Genomic DNA, 26,883 nt, shown 5'->3' on the forward strand with positions numbered 1-26,883 from the left:
TTGTATTGTATGGATAAATGCTCTAACGGTTCTAGAAAATACATAAATTCCTGAAGTTTTAGGAGGCCCCAGTGTAAGGCCATCACTTGACATTCTAATTATTGAAATGTTTTGTGTCACAGAAATAACCAGGTTTCCTTGCCAACTGCACTATAATGAAGTCTCATCAGATCTTTAGTCATATCCGTTTTTGATTATTTGTCATTTACAGTTATTGTTCTGATGCCCTTGCAAAATGTGTTGTCTTCAAGGAGATTGCTGAAAAGGACTTTTGACCAACACAGGTTCCTAATCTTTAAGACCATAAAACTAACCTGGGTAAGAATTTCCGGAAATAACGGAAAAACTGCCTTCAAATGTATAAGAATTAGTAATATGGGACTGAATGAATGGAGGAAGATGATTATGATTTTTGTGCCAGAAATCAGATTCTCCCACTTTCTAAAAGTCTTCCACTCTAAAATCCCTTATATCGCTGCTGATCAGCAGGAGGTAGTTATGGAAGACAGACCTTTGCCCCTAATCCCATAGAAATTGAATGAGGAAATTGACAGGGGGGTATCAAAGCCACCTCTGCCCCCCTCCGGCTAACCTAGTGGTTTTTTTGATGTGGTTTGTTTGTTTGTTTGTTTGTTGTTTTATTTTTTTATTATGTTATGTTAATCACCATACATTACATCATTAGTTTTTGATGTAGTGTTCCATGATTCATTGTTTGCGTATAACACCTAGTGCTCTATGCAGTACGTGCCCTCTTGAATACCCGTCACCAGGCTAACCCATCACCCCACCCCCTCCCCTCTAGAACCCTCCAACCTAGTGGTTTTTAAGCTTTAGCAATCACCCTTAACCCATGTGATTGATTAACCCACCTTTCTTTGTATATCTGTAGATCCTTCATTCTTTCTAGAAAGAACAGAGCACATCTGTACATCATGAAACAGGAACCTGACCCCTTCAGACAACTCCCTTGCACAAACTCTAAGCACTGAGATAATATTTAATGTGGATATCTCTAAAATTTGTCTATTTTAATTAAACCAACACACTTAAACTAGCTTCAAGACTGAATATGTTACATCTGAGTCCACTAAAATTCTATCAGTTTGTTCCCCACTGTCAACTTTTTACCTGGGGCTCCTGTGGGGAGATCTGAAGTGGGCAGTTTAAGTCCCGGGGAGCCTCTGGGCCCCATTTCTTATTGATTTGGCAGGTGCTTCAGTTTGAACGTCTTTAGAAGGCAGCCTTACAGCTTGAGGTGCTTTTCATTCCCTGATAGTGAGGGTAAGAGGAGAAGGAGCCAATGGTCCCCGAGGTATTGAGGAGGGTATAGGAGTCTGGTATGTGAGCCTTGCCCATGGTGGTGTAGAAACAGGGGAAGGAGGCGGAGGCAGAGATGCAAAGGTGTCGCCAGCTCTCTGTCTCCTGCCTGTCCCTGCTGCGAAACAAGTTCTGTGTTTTGGGTTTATTTTGTTTTGTTTTTCTTGTTACTTTTCAGTCCTCTGCACCTTTTATTGAAAATATGTCCTAATGGACTTTCTTTGGGAACAGAAGGAGTATTGTTCATCTTCCTGGGCAGAAGTTCAGAAAGAACACAGAAGAAACAAAACCATGACTACATGAAACCTAGAGTACCTCTGTTCACATTCACTTTCCCCCAAATATTAGGGGCTTTACCAACTGAGCCAAATGGCTTCTTAGTTTCTGGTTCCTCCCAAAGAAGTCAAAGTTCCACTGACTAAACCAAATGGCTCCCTAGACAAGCTGAGAGAGCCAGACTAAAACCCCATGTTTTGAGGCAACCCAAAGGAAGGAAGACATCCTAAAGAGCCATTTGGTGGCCATCTTTCCTCCGAGCTTAACCCATATGACAAGGGGGTGTTACAATAAAAATTATGTTTCTTCTTAGACATAGGTTTCCTGGCTACTTTCCTTCCACTTATTCAAGATTCAGCCCAGTGGGCTACTTGGTAGCATAGAGGTAGATCCTCCCATTTACACAAATTTAGCACAAGCCAATACAACCCCCATATATACCAAAACAGAGCTGTTCCAAATTCCAAATGCAGAGACCGTTATTCAAGTCCCTTTTAGTTTCTCCTCAAAGCCACACCTTTCTAATGGGAAAAGCATGGACAACAAAAGAAAAACACACACAGTTGCTTCATAAATGAGAAACTTGGATAGGTATGCGTTCTGAAGGGTTTACCTGGTCCAGAAGCTGGTCACCTTCCCCAAATGCTCCTTTCCTTTTCACTCAAACCAAAAGGAGAAATTGGCAGCTAGCATCAGTGGAGAATCAGCAGGGAGTTTCTGTGAGACAAAAATAGTCTTGGCAGCTGCAGGGACAGATCCTTCAGATTCCCTCCCTGAGACCAACTAATCCCCAGCAGCTAACCTCCTGTGGCCATCCAAGTTCCTAGCCTGGGCCACATTGAGATTCCTAGGGGAACTGGATGCCACAGTGGTATTGCCTCCTGGCTGGCTCACCAAAATTTGTTACTGACACCCAAGTTTGGCTGCCCATCGCTGAAGAAGCCAATACTCAAGAGATGAGTTTGGAATGGAAAGGAATAATAGCTTTATTCAGGAGGCTAGACACCTGGGAAGAAGGTGGACTCTTGTCCAAAGGCCAGCTCCAAGGTTTCTGCTTGGCCCAGGGGTTTTGAAAGGAAATTTAGGGCAGTTAATCAGTTGAGGGAGTATAGTGGTTAATCAACATTTCTAGATTACGTGCAGACTCGATGGTGCCAGCTACAGACGATATCTCGTTGCTTGGAGCTTGTGCAAAGGAGTTATCCAAAGAGGTCTGGGTCCTCTTTCGTGATGTGCAGAAGTGCTCTGTTCTTTCTTGGAAAGAATATATGATCTATAGTATAAAGAATAGTTAGTGACTCAATCACATGGGCTAAGAGTGATTGTTAAAGCTTAAGGACCACTAGGTTGGCCCGAGGGGCAGAAGCAACTCCACTGCAATATGCAATGATTGTTTCTACAAGAATTAATTCCCCTAGAGCTCTAAAGTGCAGCTAATAACCTCCACACAGGTTTTTGGCCTATCCTCAGATCAACAGCTAGGTAAGAAGTATCTGGATTGCTCAGAAGGGAATCAACCCAAATCTGGAACATATAATATGTAATTCATTAAATCTTTTCTAAAGTTAACTTCTGTTAATATTTATCCTCTCTCATTTCATGGAAAATCATATGCAATATAAGCCCTCCCTCATGAATTGAAAGATTCCCAGAAGACACAGGGATTTTTCAGGAAAAACATTGAATTTTTATATATCAATTGAAATGTAAAATTGTGATAACAAGGCTCAATATTGAGAACAATTTGAAAATACTGAAAATATTTATTGAAATAATTGATTTACATGACCAATTTTCCAACTGAGGACAAATATGAAAACAAATAAACAAAAGCAAAACAAAACAAAACAAAATAAAAAACAACAATCTTTTGCCAATAATACCTATTCCTTTGTTTTGTTTTTGTTTTATTAAACGGTGTCTTTTCCCAAAAGTCATATTGCTAAATATTAATATTTCATTAAAATAATAGAAGGGAGTGTGAACATGATCTCAAAATAATGGATTAAATTTTAGTACTATGTAGGTGTGTAACTAAAAATCTAAATATATTTAAACTGGAAACAAGTGACTGCTTAATGGGTACAGGGTTTTCATTTGAAGTGATGAAAATCATCCAGAAAGTAGAGAGTAGTGATGGTTACATAATATTGTGTGTGTACTAAATGTCACTAATGATAAATGTTATATGCATGTATTTGACCACAATTTAAAGAGAAAAAAAAGCATATAGTTTTGTAAACACAGTTTGCATCAGACATTCACGGAAACACATCAAAGGATCTTCAAAAAGGTATTATTTTAGTGTGGAATATCTCTCAGCTATCCTCAGTAAAGTTCTCTTCCTGTCAGTGAGTTCTTAGAATTTCTTGCTTGATTTAAAGAGCTTTTATATTGTTGACTGACAATAGGATATTCTGAAGGCCAAATAATAGTTTATTTTCCAAAAGACATTTATCTTATTATCCAAGTGATATATTCCAGTAGTGGAACAACAATTATTTATTTATGTATTTATAAATATTAGATTTTATTTATTTATTTATTTATTTATTTATTTATTTATTTATTTATTTGAGAGAGCACACAGGAGTGGGGGTAGGGGCAGAGGGAGAGGGAGAATCCCAAGCAGACTCTGAGCTGAGTACGGAGCCTGATTCAGGGCTCGATCCCACAACCCTGAGATCATGACCTGAGCCAAAATCAAGAGTCAGATGCTTAACCAACTAAGCCACCCAGGGGTCCCTGAAACAACAATTATTTAATGGAAGTTCCAAAAACAAATAATCATAAGCAGATCACTGCCCATATGTCATTAAATATACGAATTGCAAATTAGTAAGTACTATGTGTAAATGGTTATGTTCTTTTGAACATACGAATTATGAGAGTCATGTTAAGTAGAAATAAAATCCAACAAAGAAGCACATTCTATTTTGGATACAAATTTTGATATAAATTTTTGTTCATGAATGGAAGTAGTAGTCACAGAATTTCCATGTTTTTGTTGCCTAAACCAGGAGAAACATATAAACTTCCTCTTCCCACATAGTGTAATATCAAATGGAGTAAACTGAGGTTTAGACACTGATTTGGGCAAAAATAGGAGGAAGGAAGATTGTTCCAGTTTGGGCTTTTTGGCTTTGTTTGTTTTTGTTTTTTGTTTTTTTCAGGTTTGTTGGCACAGATTGCTATGTAGGAGAAAATGAATTCTACCTGACTGTGGGAAGGTTGAGAACCACTGGGCAGACAGTTTTTGCAGACAAAGGGGAATTGAATAGGAATGCAAGTGAGCACTGGAAGCAGAAGGGTGTCACTAGTTAAGTGACACTGTTGTGGGCACATTAGGACAGAGAACAACTTGTTACCTTACAACCAGAGAGGAACAGAAATTACTAGTTGTCATTGAAAGGAAGCAGCCACTGGAAGTACGGACTCTGTCCACATCTTTACCTCTAAAGCCAGGCATGTCCAAACTGAATGAACTGTATTAGTTGGAGTAAATGTCTATCACCTTCTGCAAGAATATTCCCAAGGACTAAGTTTACCTCCCCAGAAATTCTTACCTTGGAGTGAAAACACTGAGCCGTGGAATATAGCTCTTTCTTGTTTTTGCCGGTGGTTTAGTTTTCAATCTTGCTGCTGTCTGAATGTTTGTGTCCTCCCCAAAATCATATATTGAAATCCTAACCCTGCCAAAGGTAGTAGGTGGGACTTGGAGAGGTGTGGAAATCATGAGGCAACCCTCATGAATGGGATGAGTGATCTTAATACGGAGATTCTACAGAGCCCCTCAGCCTCACCATGTGAAGATACAATGAGAAGTCCACCACCTAGAAGAGGGCACTCGCCCTCATGCTGACATCCTGATCTCAGGCTTCCAGCCCCCAAACTGTGAAAGATAAATGTTTGCTGTTTCTAAGCCACTCAATCTATGATATTTTGTTATAGCAGTTTGAATAGACTAAGATCGGAGTTCACTGAATCGGACTGTGTTATTTCACAGACTCAACACACTTAGGTTCTGACCAATTCTGCTAAATTACAATAATATTTCCTTTAAATATGATCATTCTAAAAAAAATCCTCATAAATTCTGAAAGAAATAGGGATTGGTCTTGTTTCTATTTTATCATCTACATACTTTTGAGAGTCTACTTTAAGTCTTGGGAATTCTTAACTTTATGTTTCCAGAATCGGTACATAATTAGGTTTTCTTAAAACATGTTTTCATAATTCTACAACAGTTCTACCCTTTTCTAGAGGATAATTAAACATATGGATAATGAAGAAGTCAAGGGGAGATTTTAAATAACCTTTCTGAGACTCTAAATAGTTCTTACAAAATGGGTTTTCTTCCCCGTGGGTTTACTAACTGACAACGGAAAGGCACTTTCCCAGTGGGCCATTATTTTCAGAATCAGTGGCCCCAGACGACCACCCTCCCTGTGGTGGGGTTTATAGAGCAAGCAAATGGTGCAGGCAACATGGGGAATGTTATGGAGATGACATTAGCAGCAATTATTCCACCATTGAGTATTAGTGTTCTACATTTTGTGATGCATGGGAACATTTGTGTGCAGTACTTCAGAATTAGAAAATCTTATAAAATGAAACAGGCACATTTGTTAAAGAGTTTGCACTTTGTCCTCATTTCATTGAGAAAGGAAAATTATTTTCCGATCATTTTGAAATGATTCAGGGTCTCTTGTTAGAACTCCTAAAAAAGAGGAAGAATTCTGAGTTATTTTTCCATTTGGCTATGAATTCAGTGATTTTTGCCTTAAATGTTCTCTCTTTTCAAGTGATTGGCAAAAAAATTCTATTGTTCTAGAAACTTCTTTAAGACATGAGAATGATCGTGTATGCAAAACAATCCAAAAACATATATATATATATATCAGGGTTTCTTTATTGCTGTCTTAAGAAAGTGTTACCCCAAATTAGTGGATTAGCAACACCAATGCATCCTCTTACAATTCTGGAGGTTAGAAGTCCAAAATCCATTTTACAGAGCAAAAAATCAAGGTGCCTGCAGAGCTGTCTATGTTCCTTTGGGGGAGCTCTAGGAGTGAATCCATTCCCTTGCCCTGTACAGCTTCTAGAGGCTGCCCTTATTCTTTGGCTCATGGCCCCTTTCCTTTATTGAAACCCAAGTCAATCCCACATCACATTACTCTGATGTTGACTGCTTCTCTTTCACTTATAAAGATCATTGTAATCACATTGGGCCCACCTGGATCATCCCATTTCTAGGTTTATAATCACATCTGCAAAATTTTTTTTGCTAAATTAGGATGCACATTCACGGATTCTGGGGATTATGATATGCATATCTTTGGGCCATCCCTCCACCTACCACAACATATAAGATGTGCAATAAAAAGATGCTAATAATAAGTGGTAAAAGTTGTAAAATATATTACAAAATGTGTATCAATGGCTAAATACCACTCTGTGTAACCTATTTCCCATAAATGAATAGAGAGTCCCAATGAGCATTTCCAATGAATCATTTCATATTCAGATATCAATAGTTTGGTATATAATTACATAAATAATATATGTAAGTAACAAGGTATAATTTGATAAAACAAAAACTATTGAAACCACCACCTAACTTCAGAACAAAAACATTACCAATATTAAACATACCTGTATAATCCACCCCAACCCCATTCCCCTAGTATCTCCCTAGGTAACCACGATCAAGAATCTTGTGTTTCTAATTCCCTTGTTTGCCCTCACAATTTTGATAGATAGAGGATAGATAGATAGATAGATAGATGATAGATAGATAGATAGATAGATAGATAGATAGATAGATAGATAGATAGTTAGATAGATCATAGATAAAGAGAGAAAGATTGCCTGGTTTTGAGTTTTAAAAAAATAGTGCCATAACATATTTTTGACACTCTGGTTTCACTAAATTTAACTAAGATTTATCCTCATTATTGTAAATAGCAGTATCAACCCATGTCACTGCTATGTAATATCTAATTTTGTTGACGTATCATAATTTATTATCCACTTTCCTGTCAATGGATATTTGGATTGGTTCCCAGTTTTGTTTTGTTTTTTACTATAGCTAACAGCGCTACTATAAATATTTTTGTGTTATGTCTTCTGGTGCACATGTGCAAGAGTTTAAACTTTTACTTAGAACTAAAATATTGGTCTCTTGAGTATTCATATTCTCTTGAGTATACTAATTTACAGTACAATGTCAATCTTTCCCACCTTTGTCTACTTTCAACAGTAATGTATATGGTATAATTTTCCTCCACATTCATGCCAAATTCTGATACCATCAAGCTTTTTATTTATTTATTTATTTTTTAAAGATTCTATTTATTTATTTGAGAGAGAGAGACACAGCGAGAGAGGGAACACAAGCAGGGGAGTGGGAGAGGGAGAAGCAGGCTCCCTGCGGAGCAGGGAGCCCGATGCGGGGCTCGATCCCAGGACCCCGGGATCATGACCTGAGCCGAAGGCAGACGCTTAACCGACTGAGCCACCTAGACACCCCCAAACTTTTTATTTTTAACAATCCCTTTAGTACAAATATGGTATCTTATTAATTCTTAATTTTGCACTTCTTTGCTTATCAGTGGGTTTCAACATTTTTTCACGCAATTCTTGGACATTTGTGATCTTTGCCCAGTGAAATGTGTCTTTTTTTGACTATTTTTCTACTCAGTTTTTTGTCTTTTTCTCAATGATTAGTATGAGATCTTTTATAGCTTGGCAATAGCCAGCTCAGTTATACCTATGTGGCAAATATCGTTTTCCAGTATGGTTTGGCTTTTCATTATCCTTAAGGGGCCTTTTAATGAATAGAATTTCTTAACTTTTGACATCATAGAATTTATTAATCTTTATTTTATGATCATTACTATTGTGCTTTTTAAAGAATCTACCCTACCTCAAGGATATAATACTCAACTATGTTTTCTTTCTATTTTTTTAACCCATCTTATTTGTACTTTTAATACATCCAAACTTGTTTTTTTGAGTGTTATTGTTGGGATAGAATTGAACATTTTTGTTACAAGTAAAACCATGTATTAAGTAATCCATGTTTGCACCACTAATCTACAACTCTACTTCCTTTATATATCAAATAAAGGTTGTTTAGACTCCTCATTTTGTGCCATTGGTCAATTTGTCTTTGCACCAACCATAATGTTTTACTGCTTTATAATCATTTTAAATACCTACTACAGGAAGTCCATCTACTTTTTTCTTCTTCTCTAAGAGTGCCTTGGCTATCCTACACTTTCAGTCGTGCTCTATATAAATTATAGAATTAGCTCATCAATTTCCTCAAGAAATTGTTTTGTTTTGACAAAAATGACATTGAATCTAGCAACTAGTTTGCAAATAATTGTTACCTTTATAACATTTCCTCTTTCTTTATATAATCATGGCATCTCCCCCCCATTTATTGATTTACTTAAGTTTTCAAGAAATTAGAAAATGTTCTAGGTAAGAGTCTCACGGTTTTAAAGATTTATTTCTATATATCTTATGTGATCAGTCATAGCATGTGATATTGGTTTTTCAATATTTCAGTTCATTTCAACCCCATAAATTATGCATTCATAGAAATTTTTTATATAGAAGTCTAGTCAAATTTGCATCAAAGTTCGCCAGTTTCTTGTTCTTCATTTCTGTTTGCACTTCAGAACAGCATTCTGTGGGGTTATTTTTAGTTCTGTCCTTCTGAAGTTCATTAATTAAAAGTCCATTTTATAAACGTTCAAAAGAAAACTGTTTTACTTTAATGACTTTCTTTCACTTTCAATTTGGAAAGATTACTGAGTACACTAATCAAATTAACTATAATATTGTCTTAATATTTTGATTATGTTAACCCACTATATTCTGGGTTTCATTATTGATGCAAAGTCTGCCACCAGTCTCAGTGTTTTCCAATAAAGGTAATTATGGGGCACCTGGGTGGCTCAGTCGGTTAAGCATCCGACTCTTGGTTTTGGCTCAGGTCATGATCTCATGGGTCGTGGGATCAAGCCCCGATCAGGCTCCACACTCAACAGGGAGTCGTTTGGGGAGTCTCTCTCTCCCTTTGCCCCTCCCCCTGCTCTTTCTCTCTCTCTCAAAGTAAATAAACATTTTTTTTAAAAGGTAATTATATATATACCATATGCATATCATACAATTCATCCTTTTAAGTCTATAATTAAATGACGTTTAGTGTACTCACACAACTGTGCAACCATCACCACAACCATTTTTGAACATTTATCGCCCCAAAAGAAACCATGTACACTTTAGCAGTCCTTCTCCACCTCTCCCCAACTACTAATCTGCATTCTCTCACCATAGGTTTGTCTAATGTGAACATTTTTATACATGGAATTATACAACCCAGAATCTTTTGTGACTGGCTTTTTTAGCATAGTATTTACAAGATTCATCCATGTTGCAGCATGTATCAATACTCCATTTATTTTGATGACTGGATAAATAAAATGTGGTGTTCCATATGATGGGATATTGTTTGGCAGTAGAAGGGTGATTCTTTTAAACATATTTTCTTTGCCTTTGATATTCTACAGTTTTAATATAATGTCTTCATATAGACTTCTTTTTATTTACCTTTATTGGTATGTTTGAGTTCCCTGTATCTTTGCATTAGTTTCCTTTGTTTGTTCTGCAAAATTCTTGTCATTTTTGCTATTCTATTTCATCCTTCTGGAATCTCAATTCAATGTAGATTACTTTAGACTTTCCCATTTTATCTTGAAAGTCTAACCCCTTTTTTTTTAATTTTCTCTCTCCTTTTCTTTTTTCTTTTCTTTTTTTTAAGATTTTTATTTACTTATTTGACAGATAGAGACACAGCGAGAGAGGGAACACAAGCAGGGGGGATGGGAGAGGGAGAAGCAGGCTTCTTGCCGAGCAGGGAGCCTGATATGGGGCTGGATCCCAGGACTCCGGGATCATGACCTGAACCAAAGGCAGATGCTCAATGACTGAGCCACCCAGGCGCCCCCTCTCTCCTCTTCTCCCACTATTTACATCTGGGACATTTTTCCAACTCTACAGTCTCCTCAAATTCTTTGTTCAGAAGTTTCTTATATGCTTTAACACATCCATTAAGTCTTTAATTTCAACAATTGTATTTTCATTTTATTATTATTTTATTATTTTTCAAGTATTCTTGGTCATTATCAGCTTCTATTGCAGAATTTACCTTTTATTTCCTTAAATACATTTTACCTGTTTATCTCATATTTTTGATGTGGAATTTCCACTGATTCCCCATAGGCTCATGTCTACTTTCTTTTGTCTGTAGTAAATTATTGTTGTGGTTATAAACACATATTTGGTTGAACTTAATCTATGATATTCTTGAGGGTCTAATTAATGAATCCTTAGTCACAGATTCGGTTTTTCCATCTTGTGGTGGTGAGAGACTCGGTTTCCCAATCTAAGCATTTGTATTTGCTTACCACCACTGCTTTTATTTTGGCTTTAGCTCACTCTTATTTTTGTTATTATTTTTGTCTTTGAAGAATCCCTTTATATTCTTGTAAGACAACAAACTTTTTAAAAGTGTGTATTTTTGGGTGCCTGGGTGGCTCGGTCGTTAAGCGTCTGCCTTCAGTTCAGGTCATGATTCCAGCGTCCTGGGATCGAGCCCCGCATCAGGCTCCCTGCTCTGCGGGGAGCCTGCTTCTCCCCTCCCACTCCCCCTGCTTGTGTTCCCTCTCTCGCTGTGTCTCTCTCTTGTCAAATAAATTTAAAAAAAAATCTCAAAAAAAAAAAAGTGTGTATTTTTTCCTTTATCCAGAAAATAATGTGCAGGAGAAGGCCCTCTATGTGTCTAGTCTACCATTATGTTGGAAGGACAAAGCCTTTATAAATACATTTTTCATCTATATTTGTATCTATGTCTATATTTCTTGCACATCAAGTCTTGTTTTCTCACACTCTTCATTCTATTTTATTTTTTTAAAAGAAGACTAACACCAGGTAAAAATCAGTAAAGTTCTTATTTTCATAATATATTCCTTCCATATCCTCTGTTTTTATTCATATTGTGTTCCATTCCCTTTCCTTTAGACTGTTTGCCTGGAGGTGACAGGCACTATGCATAATTCAACTTTATAACCCTCAGCACAATGCCTGGTACACAGAAGGTGCTCAATAGATATCAAATTAAAAAAAATAAATTATAATACTAAAAGTCAGCCAAATTCCTGTATTAATCGTACAAAAATACAGTGATTACTGGATTTTGTGTCAAAATACAGGACACGTTTTATTATGTTTCCAACATTTGCCTAGATAACTTCTTCTTTTTTTTTTTTTTTTCCATTTTGAAGACAAAACTCAATTAGATTTTCCCCAGGAAATCTTGCCTGATCCTTCCACCTTGGTCCCTATTAGCTACGCTTTCCTTATGTTTCCATAGCATGCTGTGTGTGCCTCCAGCATAGCACTTTTATGTGGAAAGATAATTGTCTCTTTACAGTCTATCTTCCACAACATAATGAACAATTTGACAGCAGAGACCATCTTTCAATATTGTATCATCAGCACTGAACTAAATTCCAGATTGGTAATATGTGATAAACATATGTTGAATGAATCTAAATAAATTTGAGACTAACATTGGTCTTTTAATATTTTTAATTTGACTAAATTCTATTGAGCTTTTAGCAAAAATAAATGATCTACCTCATGCTCAAATATATGCATGTGCCATTAAGCATACATATTTTACTTTTACAGAAAATAATTGATAACGATGTAGTATGCCAAAATTTGTGTCAAGTTAAGAATCGCATAGCTTTCGAATACATTTCCAATAATTTAATAAGGTTAAATACCATTCCCCAATAACAACATCAACAGCATCATCAACAATTTTAAGAACAGTAATAGAAACTGAGTTCTTTAACCTGAGTAAAGTATCTTTTCAAAAGATTAATTAGTACCCTGAATGTTGAATTTGTAAAACCATTTTTATTAAATGAGATTATAAATAAAAAAGGCAGTGATACTTTCACTATAATCATTATTTTATATGAAACTGTTTACAATCATTGGAAAGCATTCAAGTTGTTTAGAAAAAATACTCTAGTTAGTGATATTATTTATTTTTGTGCTATTTTGTGATGATTATTTTTATAATAAAAGTATCTTTTAGAAATATTGCTTTCTGAAAATATGCCTAGCATATTCATTTTTAAGAATACTTTATATCCTTAATTTTTGCTCAAATTTATTGAGACATGATAAAAAAAGATGTTTAATTATAGTAAATAAATCAACACATTTAAGTTTTTTGCCAATTGCATGATTCTGTATGTTCCAGACCCTCATCAGTTACATGAAAAATTATTTGTGTAAGAAAAATGCACCAACAAAACAAAGGAGCAAAGGCAGGAAAAAAGAGCGCGATAGAGGCAAACCAAGAAACAGACTCTTAATGGTAGAGAATAAACTGATGGTTACCATGGGGGAGGTGGGTGAGGGGATGGGTGACATAGGTGATATGGAATTAAGGAGTACACTTGTGATGAGCACCCGGTGTTGTATGGAAGTGTGGAATCACTATATTGTACACATGAAATTAATATTACACTCTATGTTAACTATGCTGGAATTTAAGTAAAAACCTAAAAAAAAAAGAAAAGAAAAATGCATCATACAACTATTGGAATGATGATTAAGAAGAATACTAGAAAATGCATACAATTCATTAAGTGAAAATGAAAGATGCAAAAACACATGTCCACTGTAATTTCAACTACACGAAAATGTGTAGGATAAAGAAGAGAAAAAAACAAAGACGTCAAGGTATCAATAGTGATAGTGTTGTAGAGACCCGTTTCCTTTACTCCATGCAAATGAAAACCACTTGCACACACCACCAGTATAGAAATGTGGTGGCTAGTCCTGCAGAAGCAGTGCATGTGTACGTGTATGGGGGAGTGGTGGAAGAGGAAAGAGGGAGACAGACACAGAGACAGAGAAGCAGAGAAGCAAGGAGAGGACAGGGCAGAAATAAGTAAGAAGGCAGGGAGAAAAGGAAGAAGTGAGAGAAGTCTGCTGGATTGGAAAGGACCTGAAAGCACTAGGGAACTTCAGACTTACCTGAACTGTAGACCAGAGGGAAGAGAAGCACTTAACAAATTTGTTAACATTTGATGATTATTTTCCTTACATTTTTTCTAATTGGTCGTTTTATTTTCTAGCAATCCTATACTCCCCTAGACAGCCAAAGATGAATGCTGTATTCTGTGTTATTTTGGGTGCTACACTGGGTTGTGATTTTTACTGAGTTTGGTCTTTCCCCAGGGTACCTATTTTGGAAAAATGACAACCTGGCATCTATTAGATTTAACTGGATAACATTTCGTTATAGGGCGTGTAGTTTCCTATCAGTAAGGATGTTGATCAGTAAACCCCCAAATTCCTTACAAAAATCAAAAAAGAAACAAAACAAACAACAACAACAACAAGAAACCACAAACATGAACTACATAAACCCAGAACCTTTGCATTAGTTTAGAAAACAGTTGTTTTGCATACAAGGCAATGTATCCTTTACAGCTCTGAAACCAGAATGTATGAGCCTGGATTACAACTCTGCCACCTATTAGCTCTGTAATCATGTTGAAGTTACTTGGCCTATCTTTGTCCCCTAGTCCACATCTGTAAAATTGGGCAAATAATAATACCTACCTCATAGATTTTCTATCAGGATGGCAGGAGTAATCCACGAAGCAACTAGTAAAACATCTGGCACAAAGTGAAATGTAAGCAACGATATTTACCATTATGGAAAAGGGCCGTGGAACACAAACCAATTATATAGAGAGAAGGGGAGGAGGGGCAATTGAATAAAGACAGGAAATACAAAAATATATAAATGTTGAAATGCAAAAGTTAATACAAAAAGTTAATGATAAGCTTATCACACTGGTTTGAAAATTTTCCATAAGATATTATTCACCAGGTTCAACATTACAATTATCTGCCCCAAATTCTTATATGGCATATCAAAATGCCCCTATTATTTCAAAAACTAATTTATAAAGAGAAAAAACAACCAAATTTGTATTTAATATGAATTTTAATTTTGAGGCTCTAAAAGCTAGTATTTAATGAGTGCGGTTCTAAGTACTTTGTGTGGATCAAGCCAATGCTCACAGCACCCGTCTGAGAGGAAGTACTATTGTAACTCTATTTTACAGAAGAAAAAACAAGACACGGGGAGATTAGAAAGCTATCTCACTGGGAGAGTTGAGATTCCATCCTAAAAAAACTTACTTCCTGAGTCTAGTATATGAACCATTATACAATTTGCCTAATGGAATTATTATTTTTTGTACCTCATAACGTAAGATTTCAAATATAAGTTCTATTATTTACTATGTGAAATACAGATGCAATTTAAACTACATTTTAATGGATACTTATTTCAAAACCAAACATGAAATATAACTTTACTTTGTCAGCAAAATATTTTCTTAAAGAATTAATTAAACTAATTAGAATAAAGTGTATTTTTCTATTCGAATAATAACAAGAAATTTTGACTTCTGAAATGTCAAAATTAGTCTTTTTGTATTATGAAATAATAACTGTATTTCATCACTGTTACTGTACAATATTAATAATATACTAATATAGTATAACATATACATATAACTATATAACATATAGTTAACATATAACTTGCCAGTTATTTTTTCCTGACAAACATCGTTATAACTGGAGTGGCTTTCATCTTCTCCTATAATTAAGGCAGAGAGAAACTGACTTCAGTCTGATCACCTATTCCTTTGGCGGTAGATAGGGCTGATACTAATATAGTATAACATATAATAAATATTATTTATTATGTAACATGAAAAAGTGATGAAAAATAAGATTAACTTCTGAAGGTTTTACTGCAGGAGTTTGTAGAGAAAAGAATCATTACATGTCTCTGTCCTAAAATTTTATGATTCCATATAAAAGTCAATTTAGGTGCCTTATAAGACTTAAGAATGAGTTCAATACATGTCTAGATTTTCAGAAATGTGAAATATAAATATTTATTTCATTTTCATATATATTATCTCATATTTATTATTGTCTTTTTCTTTTTACTCACATATAACCTTTCTACATTTTCACCCTTATAGGGCATAGCCCAGGTGAATAGGGAAAATTCCATTAATAAAACAATTAGTCTTTGTTTTACATATAGTCAGGAATGATTACATTTTAAACCAACTTTAGTGGGTCTATTTTAAAATTTTTTGCATGTGCTGCATACACATCCATTATCTCTATTTTGCAAAATTGTTTCCCGCTTTAGTTCATGGTCATTTAGTATAGGCAAGTTATTGCAAATCAAGTTACAAGGACTTCTTTCAGGTGGCATTATTTGACGATGTCATTTTATTTACGCTTTGCACATTTTCACAAATGATCAGGACACACAGATAATATTGGTTGCCCAGTATGAATGGGATACACTGGCTATGAAGAATAAGCTTTAAAAAATTATTTTTAAAATGCTGAATTTGGTTGTTTAATAGGGAAGCTTCGGGCGCCTGGGTGGCTCAGTTGGTTAAGCGACTGCCTTCGGCTCAGGTCATGATCCTGGAGTCCCTGGATCGAGTCCCGCATCGGGCTCCCTGCTTGGCGGAGAGTCTGCTTCTCCCTCTGACCCTAACCCCTCTCATATGCTCTCTCTCATTCTCTCTCTCTCAAATAAATAAATAAAATCTTAAAAAAAAAAAAAAAAGAATAGGGAAGCTTCTCAGAACAATGTTCATTTGCAGGCAGGTTAAAACCCAAACTGCGAGAACTGTTAAAACCTCAGTTTCTAGGCTTTCAGGAGATGGTCATTTTTGAATTTTGCTTTGGACCCTGGCCCTAAACCGAAGACCTAAATGTGTTTGTAAACAAAGATATTTCTGGTTATTCACAAAAAGAGCACAATGGATATAGGATAGCATTTGGCCTCGGTGACAGGTGACAGTTGATTTCTGCATTGTGTAATTTAGAAACAGAAACTGAAGCATACCTGGGTGGTTTTTGTTTTTGTGGGGTTTTTTGTTCTGTTGTGTTTTGTTTTTTAGCTCATTCCGGTAGCAAAAAAAAAGTGTTCCTGGAAGATCCAAGATTCTGTCTATAAAATTATCACTAAACCAAGAGCATAGGATCAGGAGATTCAACCAAATTTTATTACATATACTGTAGCTTAAAAGTACTTTTATTTTAGCCTCACAGTGGGGAACACTTGCAGGCTGTCTCAATTATATATAATTGTATATATATAAAAAATCTTAAGAATCGGTCCAAAGGAAATTCCTTACTTGTCAGTTATTTTTCCTGGCGGGTAACATTATAACTGGAGTTGCTTTCATTTTGTCCTACAGTTAAGGCAGAGAGAAACTGACTTCAGTCTGATCACCTATTCCTTTGGCGATAATTAGGGTTGAGGCACAGACTACAGAGTAATTAGGGTTGCAAGAACTGCCCATAGAACAGGGAGCTATGCTTCTTGGCATTCTGAACTCTAGGCTAAGAGGATGACCTGTCTTTGGCTGGGAGAAGCTTGTTCATATATCCGCATTTACAGGTTCTGCAGATCCTTGTGGCTGGTGAGATTTCCACATTATCGTGAACTTTGTGGTAAAAAGCTGAAGTGAACTCTGTTCCATTGTCACTTTGGAAGATACATGGGGCACCTAGCAAGCAGAAAAAAATATTATCTGGTATGTAACCTCAGTTACAGTTAGAAGATAAGGGTCTCAGTGCACAAATAATAATCACGGGAACATAAATATTTGTAACGTTCACTACTCTGAATTTGACCACCCTGCACGAGAAGCAATCTACCAGGCCTGATATTATGGAAACATTCTTTGTGATTGCTTGGCTATTATATTCTGTTAACATGTAATTTGGTTTTCAAGGAATAAAAAAGTAGATGAAAACTGGTGTTCAGTTTCTCTGAATATCTCCAACCTTGGCTATTTTCCATGGAAATAAAATCTTCCTAAAATGTTCACTTTACTCATGCTTATAACGAAGTCTGCATGTTTAATTTATTCACTCATTTCAAAAATCTAAGGGGAAAATTACAAAGTCATAGGTAGTGCTTATGCTCATATACTTGTGTACAAAACCCACACATACACCTGGCTATGAATCTATGTCATTCTGTACATTAGCCCAGAAATTGTGAGTAAGAATTTGATTGATATCTTTGACTCTTCCCCTTTTTAGCCAACTGTGAATAGTCTAATCAGAAAAACTCTTTAGCCAAATCTTCTTAAAGGATTACTGGCAATAATGTTACTTTATTTTTCTTTCATTATTTCAAAATCACCTTTTATTTTTTCCAAATCACCTGTTTCATGGAACTTATATGCTATATTAAACATGAGGAAACATGTCTTCATTGTAAAGAAACATATGTAATCACTTTTATAAAACAGCTTTCAAGAAAATTTCACTAAATGCATTCTGGATGCTATTGGATATCTACTATAAAAGAAATGGTTCTAGAAAATAAATGCAAAGGTGAAAATATTTTATTTCAAGTGTCTGATAGCAATCCAACATTTTATTCTGACAAACCAGGAAAGTGAAATTTGAATGGAATGGCAAAATATAAGCATAATAAAATTGTACTCTTCTGTGACCTTTTCTTTAGAGACATATAGATGACTAAAAACATGGGCAAAGCCTTGTAACTAAAATGACTTTTGTCAGTAGTAATGAGTGAGGACTGTGGGGTATGGAAAGCTCACAAGGATGTCAGTGGCTTTTGCTAAAATTCAGAGGTGCCCAAAGAATAGCACATAAGATTCTAAACTTTTAAAGCAGGTTTTTTTTTCTTTTCTTTCTTTTGTCATAGGATTACAGAGTGAATATCTTTCTTCGTCAGAAATGGAATGATCCTCGCCTTGCATATAGTGAATATCCTGATGACTCTTTAGACCTAGACCCTTCCATGTTGGACTCCATTTGGAAACCTGATTTGTTCTTTGCCAATGAAAAGGGTGCCAACTTTCATGAAGTTACTACAGACAATAAATTGTTAAGAATTTTCAAGAATGGAAATGTTCTTTATTCAATAAGGTGAGTCATAGACAAGTCCCTGATTTCAGTGAAATACTGTGGTTTTTTTTTTTAATGAGTGTTTTGAGATTTTTGAGTAAGTGCTATCATTGTTCCACTTGAGTTCCTCTAATATACCATTTCCCAAATATGTCTAATCACCAATAATAGACCCAAGTTCCAGATCTAGGAACTGTATGAGTAATTCTTAGAAATCCACTTTTTTAAACAAATGGCTCAGCCTCTTAATATCAGCCAAATTGGTGGGCAGTTTTAAGGCAAATTGAATGATAGCTGATTCATACACTGTGATTATATTTTTATGAATGCATACTTCCTTTAAATATTTGTCAGTGAAAAAATATTTTTATTTACTTGTCTGGGATTCATTTTCCATAAATTATTTTTCAGGTATTTGTATTTTTTTGATCTCCTTGGGTTTCTCTGGTCATTCTTTAGAAAAGATCTTATTTACATTTCAGTTATTTATCATGTATTTCTAAGAAGACTATGTAGCTTTTAAAAACTAACACCAAAACATAACAATAATTAATACCAACAAATAAACACTAATATTAAAATTTCTTGACTGTTGAACTTTAGAGCCCATTCAACTTTGTCTGTTTTTAAATATCAAACAGGTATAAAATCAATAAATAACAATTTGAAAGGATATATTTGATAATTTGTGTCACACATGAAAAATATTTTAAAATAAAATTATTATCTTAAAACTTCCATAATTATTTTCTTTATTTAGTTTAGGGGTAGATTATGGAGATTTCATTATTTATATCAAGTCTTATTGGAATTGGAAAATGGTGCCATGCATTATGACTTGCTTACGTATCTTGCAATTTTTTTGAGAAAGATTATGAAATGATTCTGAATTGCATCTTTTGTCTTTCAGTATGAGTTCAGATGAAACAGATGATGTCTCTCAGCTCCTAGTTTTTGTTTGTTATAACCAGACTCGTTTAATCAGACTAAATTCATTTTTTGTGAGTTGTTTTTAAAAATCTCACAGGACTTTAAAATCTTCAAATGGCAAACAGTTTCTTTGTTAACAAAAGTTGTGCTAGAAAAAAAAATCTCACTCAGTTTACAAATGGAACATCTGTGATATCTCATGAGAGACCTGGCTTTCCTGCTTGTTTAAAGACTGTCCTGGCAAACCTGACTTATTGAACTTATCCGTTTATCTGTACTTCCTTCTTAAACCTCCTAAAACAAAGAAATAAACTGAGTAAGAATAAAAATGGCATTAGCACACCAGAGGATGAAAGTGATGGGAAAGAAGACAGTGACAGATGAGCAATGATGACATATTTTAGGATTCTGGAAAATGAATGCATATTGAAAACTGACTTAACAAGCACAACTGAAATCTAAGCTACAGTGGTGGAACCCAAAAAGAAGAAAATAATATCCTCAAACTTTTAGAAATTTAAGGCAGCTAGGACTTCAGAAAGTGGGAGCTAGAAAAAAAGAAAAGGACAAGAATTGATTTAAAATTTGCAGAAAGAAGACTAAGCTTTCTATTCCTGATTTTCTTGTCCATGTCCTTCAGACTAGGAACTACCTTTTTGCCACCTGAAATGAGCAGAAAGAGGACAGAAAATCTGGGAGAGCTTGCACCAAGAACTTCAGGAGTAGAGACTCCAGGCATAGCTGGCATCTGTCATGTGACATTATACTGAGAAAATGGAGATTACATGAGGTTTGCACACTGTATGGTGAAACCTTTGTTCTCCCTAAAATACTGAAAGCCAGTCCTAAACTTCTTCCACTGAGCAGTAGTAGTCAGAAGAATATACCTCTGGGAAAATATCTACAGATACTGGGGGGGGGGGGGGGGGCGGAGCAAGATGGCACAGGAGTAGGAGACCTGGATTTCCTCTGGTCTCAGGAATTCAGCTGGATAGGGATCAAACCATTCTGAACACCTACAAACTCAACAGGAGATCAAAGAAAAGAATAGCAACAACTCTCTGAACAGAAAAGCGACCACTTTCTGGAAGGTAGGACGTGCGGAGAAGTGAATCTGAGGTGATATACGGGAGGATAGATGGCAGGGGAGGGGGCCTCCGTCGGCCACTCTGGCAAGTGATAGAGCCTCGGAGAACAAAATCGGAACTTTTAAAAGTCTGCTCCACTGAGGGACTTTGCTCCAGTGACTAAGTGGGGGGTGGAACCCTCACAGGACAGTGTGGTCTCAGGACCCTCAGGGTCACAGAAAGACTGGGGGTGCCTGAGTGTGGCAGAGCCCCCAAGTATTGGACCAGGGAAGCCGGCTGCAGAGACGGAGCCGAGGTGTGGGCTCTCAGCTCGGGGTTGCCATAGACTGTGATCCAGGGCACAGTCGGGCCACTCCTCCTCCAGCAGGGACCCAACAAGCGGCAGATCTGGGGAGACTCCCCTCCGTCCCCCAGGAGGAGCGGCACTGGAGCGCACTGCAGGAATCTGCTGGGTTTGGAGACTCCACACTGTCGGGTGCCAGAGACAGAAACGGTCACAGGCTGGGTGAGCACGGAGTGCAGCCAGAGACCGGGGAGACGGGAGTGCCTGACTGCTTTTCTCTGGGGGCTCACTGAGGAGTGGGGCCCCGAGTTCTCGGCTCCTCTAGGGTGGAGATTGGGAGGCCGCCATTTTCACTCTCATCCTCCAAAGCTGTGTGGAAAACTTGCAGGGAACAGAAGCTCCAGAGAGCAAACCCGAGCAGATTCCTTAGCCCAGACCGGGCAAGGGCGGGGCAATTCTGCCCCCAGCAAAGACATTTGGGAACCACAGCAACCAATCAGTGAGAACAGCCAGCCAAGACCAAGTTTACCGATCAATGAGAACGGCAGAACTCCAGCGCTAGGGGAATAATGCACATAGAATCCATGGCTTATTTCCAATGATTCTTTAGTTTTTCAAAGTTAATTTTTTTTAACTGTCTTTTTTTCTTTTTTGACTTTTTCTTTTTCCCTTTTTCAACCAACATCTTATCAATCCCTTTTATAAAAAACATTTTTATTTTTCATTTTTAGAGTCATATTCTATCCCTACATAGTAGTTACCCATATTTTTGGCATATATATATAAGTTGTTCTCTCTTTAAAATTTTGAGATAGTTTCTTCTAGCAGATCAAAATATACTCTAAATCTCTAGTGTATGGCTTTTTACTACTCTCCTGCCTGATCACATTCTCTCCCTTTTTTTTTTCTTTTTTTTTAAATCCTCTTCTTTCTTTTTTCAAACAACTTCTTATCAATTCCTTTTATAAAATTTTTTTTATTTTCATCTTTACAGTCATATTCCATCCCTTCAACATATCAACCCTTATTTTTGTACATATATAAGTTTTTCTTTCTTTAAAATTTTGGGAGGCACTTTCTTCTAACAGACCAAAATACACCAAAATCTACTGTGTGGCACTGATCTATGTACCAGACTGATCATATTTAATCATATTCTGTTTTTTTTTTGTTTTGTTTTGTTCTGTCTTTGTTTGTTTTTATCTTTATCTTTTTCTTTTTCTTTTTTTTTTTTTCTTTTTCTTTTTTCTCTCTTTCCCCTTCTTTCCCCCTGGCTTCAGGTCTTTAGATTATATTTTCTGGGGACGTTGTGACCCTGTTAGCATTTTGTTCTCTCATTCATCTGTTCTCCTCTGGACAAAATGACAAGATGGAAAAAATCACCTCAACAAAAAGAACAAGAGGTAGTACCGACTGCCAGGGACCTACTCAATATGGACATTAGTACGATGTCGGATCTACAGTTCAGAATCATCACTTTAAAGATATTAGCTGGGCTTGAAAAAAGCATGGAAGTTATTAGAGAAACCCTTTCTGGAGAAATAAAAGAACTAAAATCTAACCAAGTCGAAATCAAAAAGGCTATTAATGAGGTGCAATCAAATATGGGGGCACTAACTGCTAGGATAAATGATGTAGAAGAGAGAATCAGTGATATAGAAGACCAAATGATGGAAAATAAAGAAGCTGAGAAAAAGAGAGATAAACAACTACTGGATCACGAGGGCAGAATTCAAGAGATAAGCAATACCATAAAACGAAACAACATTAGAATAATTGGGATCCCAGAAGAAGAAGAAAGAGTGAGAAGGGCAGAAGGTATATTGGAGCAAATTATAGCAGAGAACTTCCCTCATTTGGGGAAGGAAACAGCCATCAAAATCCAGAGAACCCCTCTCAAAATCAATAAAAATAGGTCAACACCCCGACATCTAATAGTAAAACTTACGAGTCTCAGAGACAAAGAGACAATCCTGAAAGCAGCTTGGGACAAGAGATCTGTAACCTACAATGGTAGAAACATTAGATTGGCAACAGACCTATCCATAGAGAGCTGGCAGGCCAGAAAGGACTGGCAGGATATATTCAGAGCACTAAATGAGAAAAATATGCAGCCAAGAATCCTATATCCAGCTAGGCTGTCATTGAAAATAGAAGGAGAGATAAAAAGCTTCCAGGACAAACAAAAACTAAAGGAATTTGCAAACACAAAACTAGCCCTACAAGAAATATTGAAAGGGACCCTCTAAGCAAAGAGAGACCCTAAAAGCAACATAGACCAGAAAGGAACACAGACAGTATACAGTAACAGTTGCCTTACAGGCAATACAATGGCACTAAATTCCTATCTTTCAATAGTTACCCTGAATGTAAATGGGCTCAATGCCCCAATCAAAAGACACAGGCTAATCAGATTGGATAAAAAAACAAGACCCATCAATATGCTGTCTGCAAGAGACTCATTTTAGAACCAAAGACACCCCCAGATTGAGAGTGAGGGGGTGGAAAACAATTTACCATGCTAATGGACACCAAAAGAAAACTGAGGTGGCAATCCTTATATCAGACAAATTAGATTTTAAACCAAAGACTGTAATAAGAGATGAGGAAGGACATTATATCCTACTTAAGGAGTCTATCCAACAAGAAGATCTAACAATTGTAAATATTTATGCCCCTAACATGGGAGCAGCCAATTATATAAGGCAATTAATAACAAAAGCAAAGAAACACATCAACAACAATACAATAATAGTGGGGGACTTTAACACCCCCCACTGAAATGTACAGATCATCTAGGCAAAAGATCAACAAGGAAACAAAGACTTTAAATGACACACTGGACCAAATGGACTTCACAGACCTATTCAGAACATTCCATCGCAAAGCAATGGAACACACATTCTTCTCTAGTGCCCATGGAACATTCTCCAGAATCGATCACATCCTAGGTCATAAATCAGGTGTCAACCGGTACCAAAAGATTGGGATCATTCCCTTCCTATTTTCAGACCACAGTGCTTTGAAACTAGAACTCAATCACAAGAGGAAAGTCAGAAAGAACTCAAATACATGGAGGGTAAAGAGCATCCTACTAAAGAATGAATGGGTCAACCAGGAAATTAAAAAAGAATTCAAAACATTCATGGAAACCAATGAAAATGAAAACACAACTATTCAAAATTGTTGGGATGCAGCAAAGGCAGTCCTAAGAGGAAAGTATAATGCAATACAAGCCTTTCTCAAGAAGCAAGAAAGGTCTCAAATACATAACCTAACCCTACACCTAAAGGAGCTGGAGAAAGAACAGCAAATAAAGCCTAAACCCAGCAGGAGAAGAGAAATCATAAAGAACAGAGCAGAAATCAATGAAATAGAAACTAAAAGAACAGTAGAACAGATCCACGAAACTAGGAGCTGGTTTTTTGAAAGAATTAATAAGATTGATAAACCCCTGGCCAGACTTATCAAAAAGAGAAGAGAAATGACCCAAATCAACAAAATCATGAATGAAAGAGGAGAGATCACAACCAACACCAAAGAAATACAAACAATTATAAGAACATATTATGAGCAACTCTATGCCAGCAAATTAGATAACCTGGAAGAAATGGATGCATTCCTAGATGTATCAACTACCAAAACTGAACCAGGAAGAAATAGAAAACCTGAACAGACCATAACCACTAAGGAAATTGAAGCAGTCATCAAAAATCTCCCAACAAAACAAAAGCCCTGGGCCAGATGGCTTCCCAGGGGAATTCTACCAAACATTTCAAGAAGAATTAATACCCATTCTTCTGAAACTGTTCCAAAAAATACAAATGGAAGGAAAACTTCCAAACTGGTTTTATGAGGCCACCATTACCTTGATCCCCAAACCAGACAAAGACCCCATCAAAAAGGAGAATTACAGACCAATATCCCTGATGAACATGGATGCAAAAATTCTCACCAAAATACTAGCCAATAGGATCCAACAGTACATTAAAAGGATTATTCACCACGACCAAGTGGGATTTATTCCTGGGCTGCAAGGTTGGTTCAACATCTGCAAATCAATCAACGTGGTACAATACATTAACAAAAGAAAGAACAAGAATCATATGATCCTCTCAATAGATGCAGAAAAAGCATTTGACAAAGTACAGCATCTTGTCTTAATCAAAACTCTTCAGAGTATAGGGATAGAGGGTACATACCTCAATATCATAAAAGCCATCTATGAAAAACCCAGAGCGAATATCATTCTCAATGGGGAAAAACTGAGAGCTTTCCCCCTAAGGTCAGGAACATGGCAGGGATGTCCACTATCACCATTGCTATTCAACATAGTATTAGAAGTCCTAACCACAGCAATCCGACAACAAAAAGAAATCAAAGGCATCCAAATTGGCAAAGAAGTCAAACTCTCACTCTTTGCAGATGATATGATACTTTATGTGGAAAACCCCAAAGACTCCACTCCAAAACTGCTAGAACTCATACAGGAATTCAGTCAAGTGGCAGGATATAAAATCAATTCACAGAAATCAGTGGCATTCCTATACACCAACAACAAGACAGAAGAAAGAGAAATTAAGGAGTCGATCCCATTTACAATCGCACCCAAAACCATAAGATACCTAGGAATAAATCTAACCAAAGAGACAAAGGATCTGTACTCAGAAAACTATAAAATACTCATGAAAGAAATTGAGGACGACACAAAGAAATGGAAAAACGTTCCATGCTCATGGATTGGAAGAACAAATATTGTGAAGATGTCAATGCTACCTAGAGCAATCTACACATTCAATGCAATCCCCATCAAAATACCATCCACTTTTTTCAAAGAAATGGAACAAATAATCCTAAAATTTGTATGGAACCAGAAAAGACCCCGCATAGCCAGAGGAATGTTGAAAAAGAAAAGCAAAACCGGCGGCATCACAATTCTGGACTTCAAGCTCGATTACAAAGCTGTCATCATCAAGACAGTATGGTACTGGCACAAAAACAGACACATAGATCAATGGAACAGAATAGAGAGCCCAGAAATGGACCCTCAACTCTATGGTCAACTCATCTTCGACAAAGCAGGAAAGAATGTCCAATGGAACAAAGACAGTCTCTTCAACAAATGGTGTTGGGAAAATTGGAAAGCCACATGCAGAAGAATGAAACTGGACCATTTCCTTACACCACACACAATAGACTCCAAATGGTTGAAAGACCTCAATGTGAGACAGGAGTCCATCAAAATCCTAAAGGAGAACACAGGCAGCAACCTCTTTGACCTCAGCCGAAGCAACTTCTTCCTAGAAACATCGCCAAAGGCAAGGGAAGCAAGGGCAAAAATGAACTATTGGGACTTCATCAAGATAAAAAGCTTTTGCACAGCAAAAGAAACAGTCAACAAAACAAAAAGACAACCGACAGAATGGGAGAAGATATTTGCAAATGACATGTCAGATAAAGGACTAGTATCCAAAATCTATAAAGAACTTATCAGGGGCACCTGGGTGGCTCAGATGTTTAAGCGTCTGCCTTCGGCTCAGGTCATGATCCCAGGGTCCTGGGATCAAGTCCCACATCGGGCTCCTGACTCAGCAGGGAGTTTGCTTCTTCCTCTCCCTCTGCCTCTCCCACTGCTCATTCTCTCTCTCTCTGTATCTCTGTGTCTCAAATGAATAAATAAAATCTTTAAAAAAAAAAAAAAGAACTTATCAAACTCAACACCCAAAGAACAACTAATCCAATCAAGAAATGGGCAGAAGACAGGAACAGACATTTTTCCAAAGAAGACTTCCAAATGGCCAACAGACACATGAAAAAGTGCTCAACATCGCTTGGCATCAGGGAAATCCAAATCAAAACCTCAATGAGCTATCACCT

General features: G+C 36.6%; 1 protein-coding gene across 2 annotated transcripts in view; it reads left to right on the forward strand.

The window, feature by feature from the left end:
- GLRA3 (glycine receptor alpha 3) overlaps positions 1–26,883 on the forward strand; it is a 197,666-nt gene that overhangs the window by 97,996 nt on the left and 72,787 nt on the right. For both annotated transcript variants that reach the window (XM_035022680.1, XM_035022681.1), the window contains exon 4: positions 18,503–18,726. In XM_035022680.1, the coding sequence (XP_034878571.1) occupies positions 18,503–18,726 (224 nt within the window). The remainder of the gene's footprint in view (positions 1–18,502; positions 18,727–26,883) is intronic.

This window comes from Mirounga leonina, unplaced genomic scaffold (assembly GCF_011800145.1).
Source record: "Mirounga leonina isolate KUSES-001 unplaced genomic scaffold, KU_Mleo_1.0 Mir_176, whole genome shotgun sequence".
Taxonomy (NCBI): domain Eukaryota; kingdom Metazoa; phylum Chordata; class Mammalia; order Carnivora; family Phocidae; genus Mirounga; species Mirounga leonina.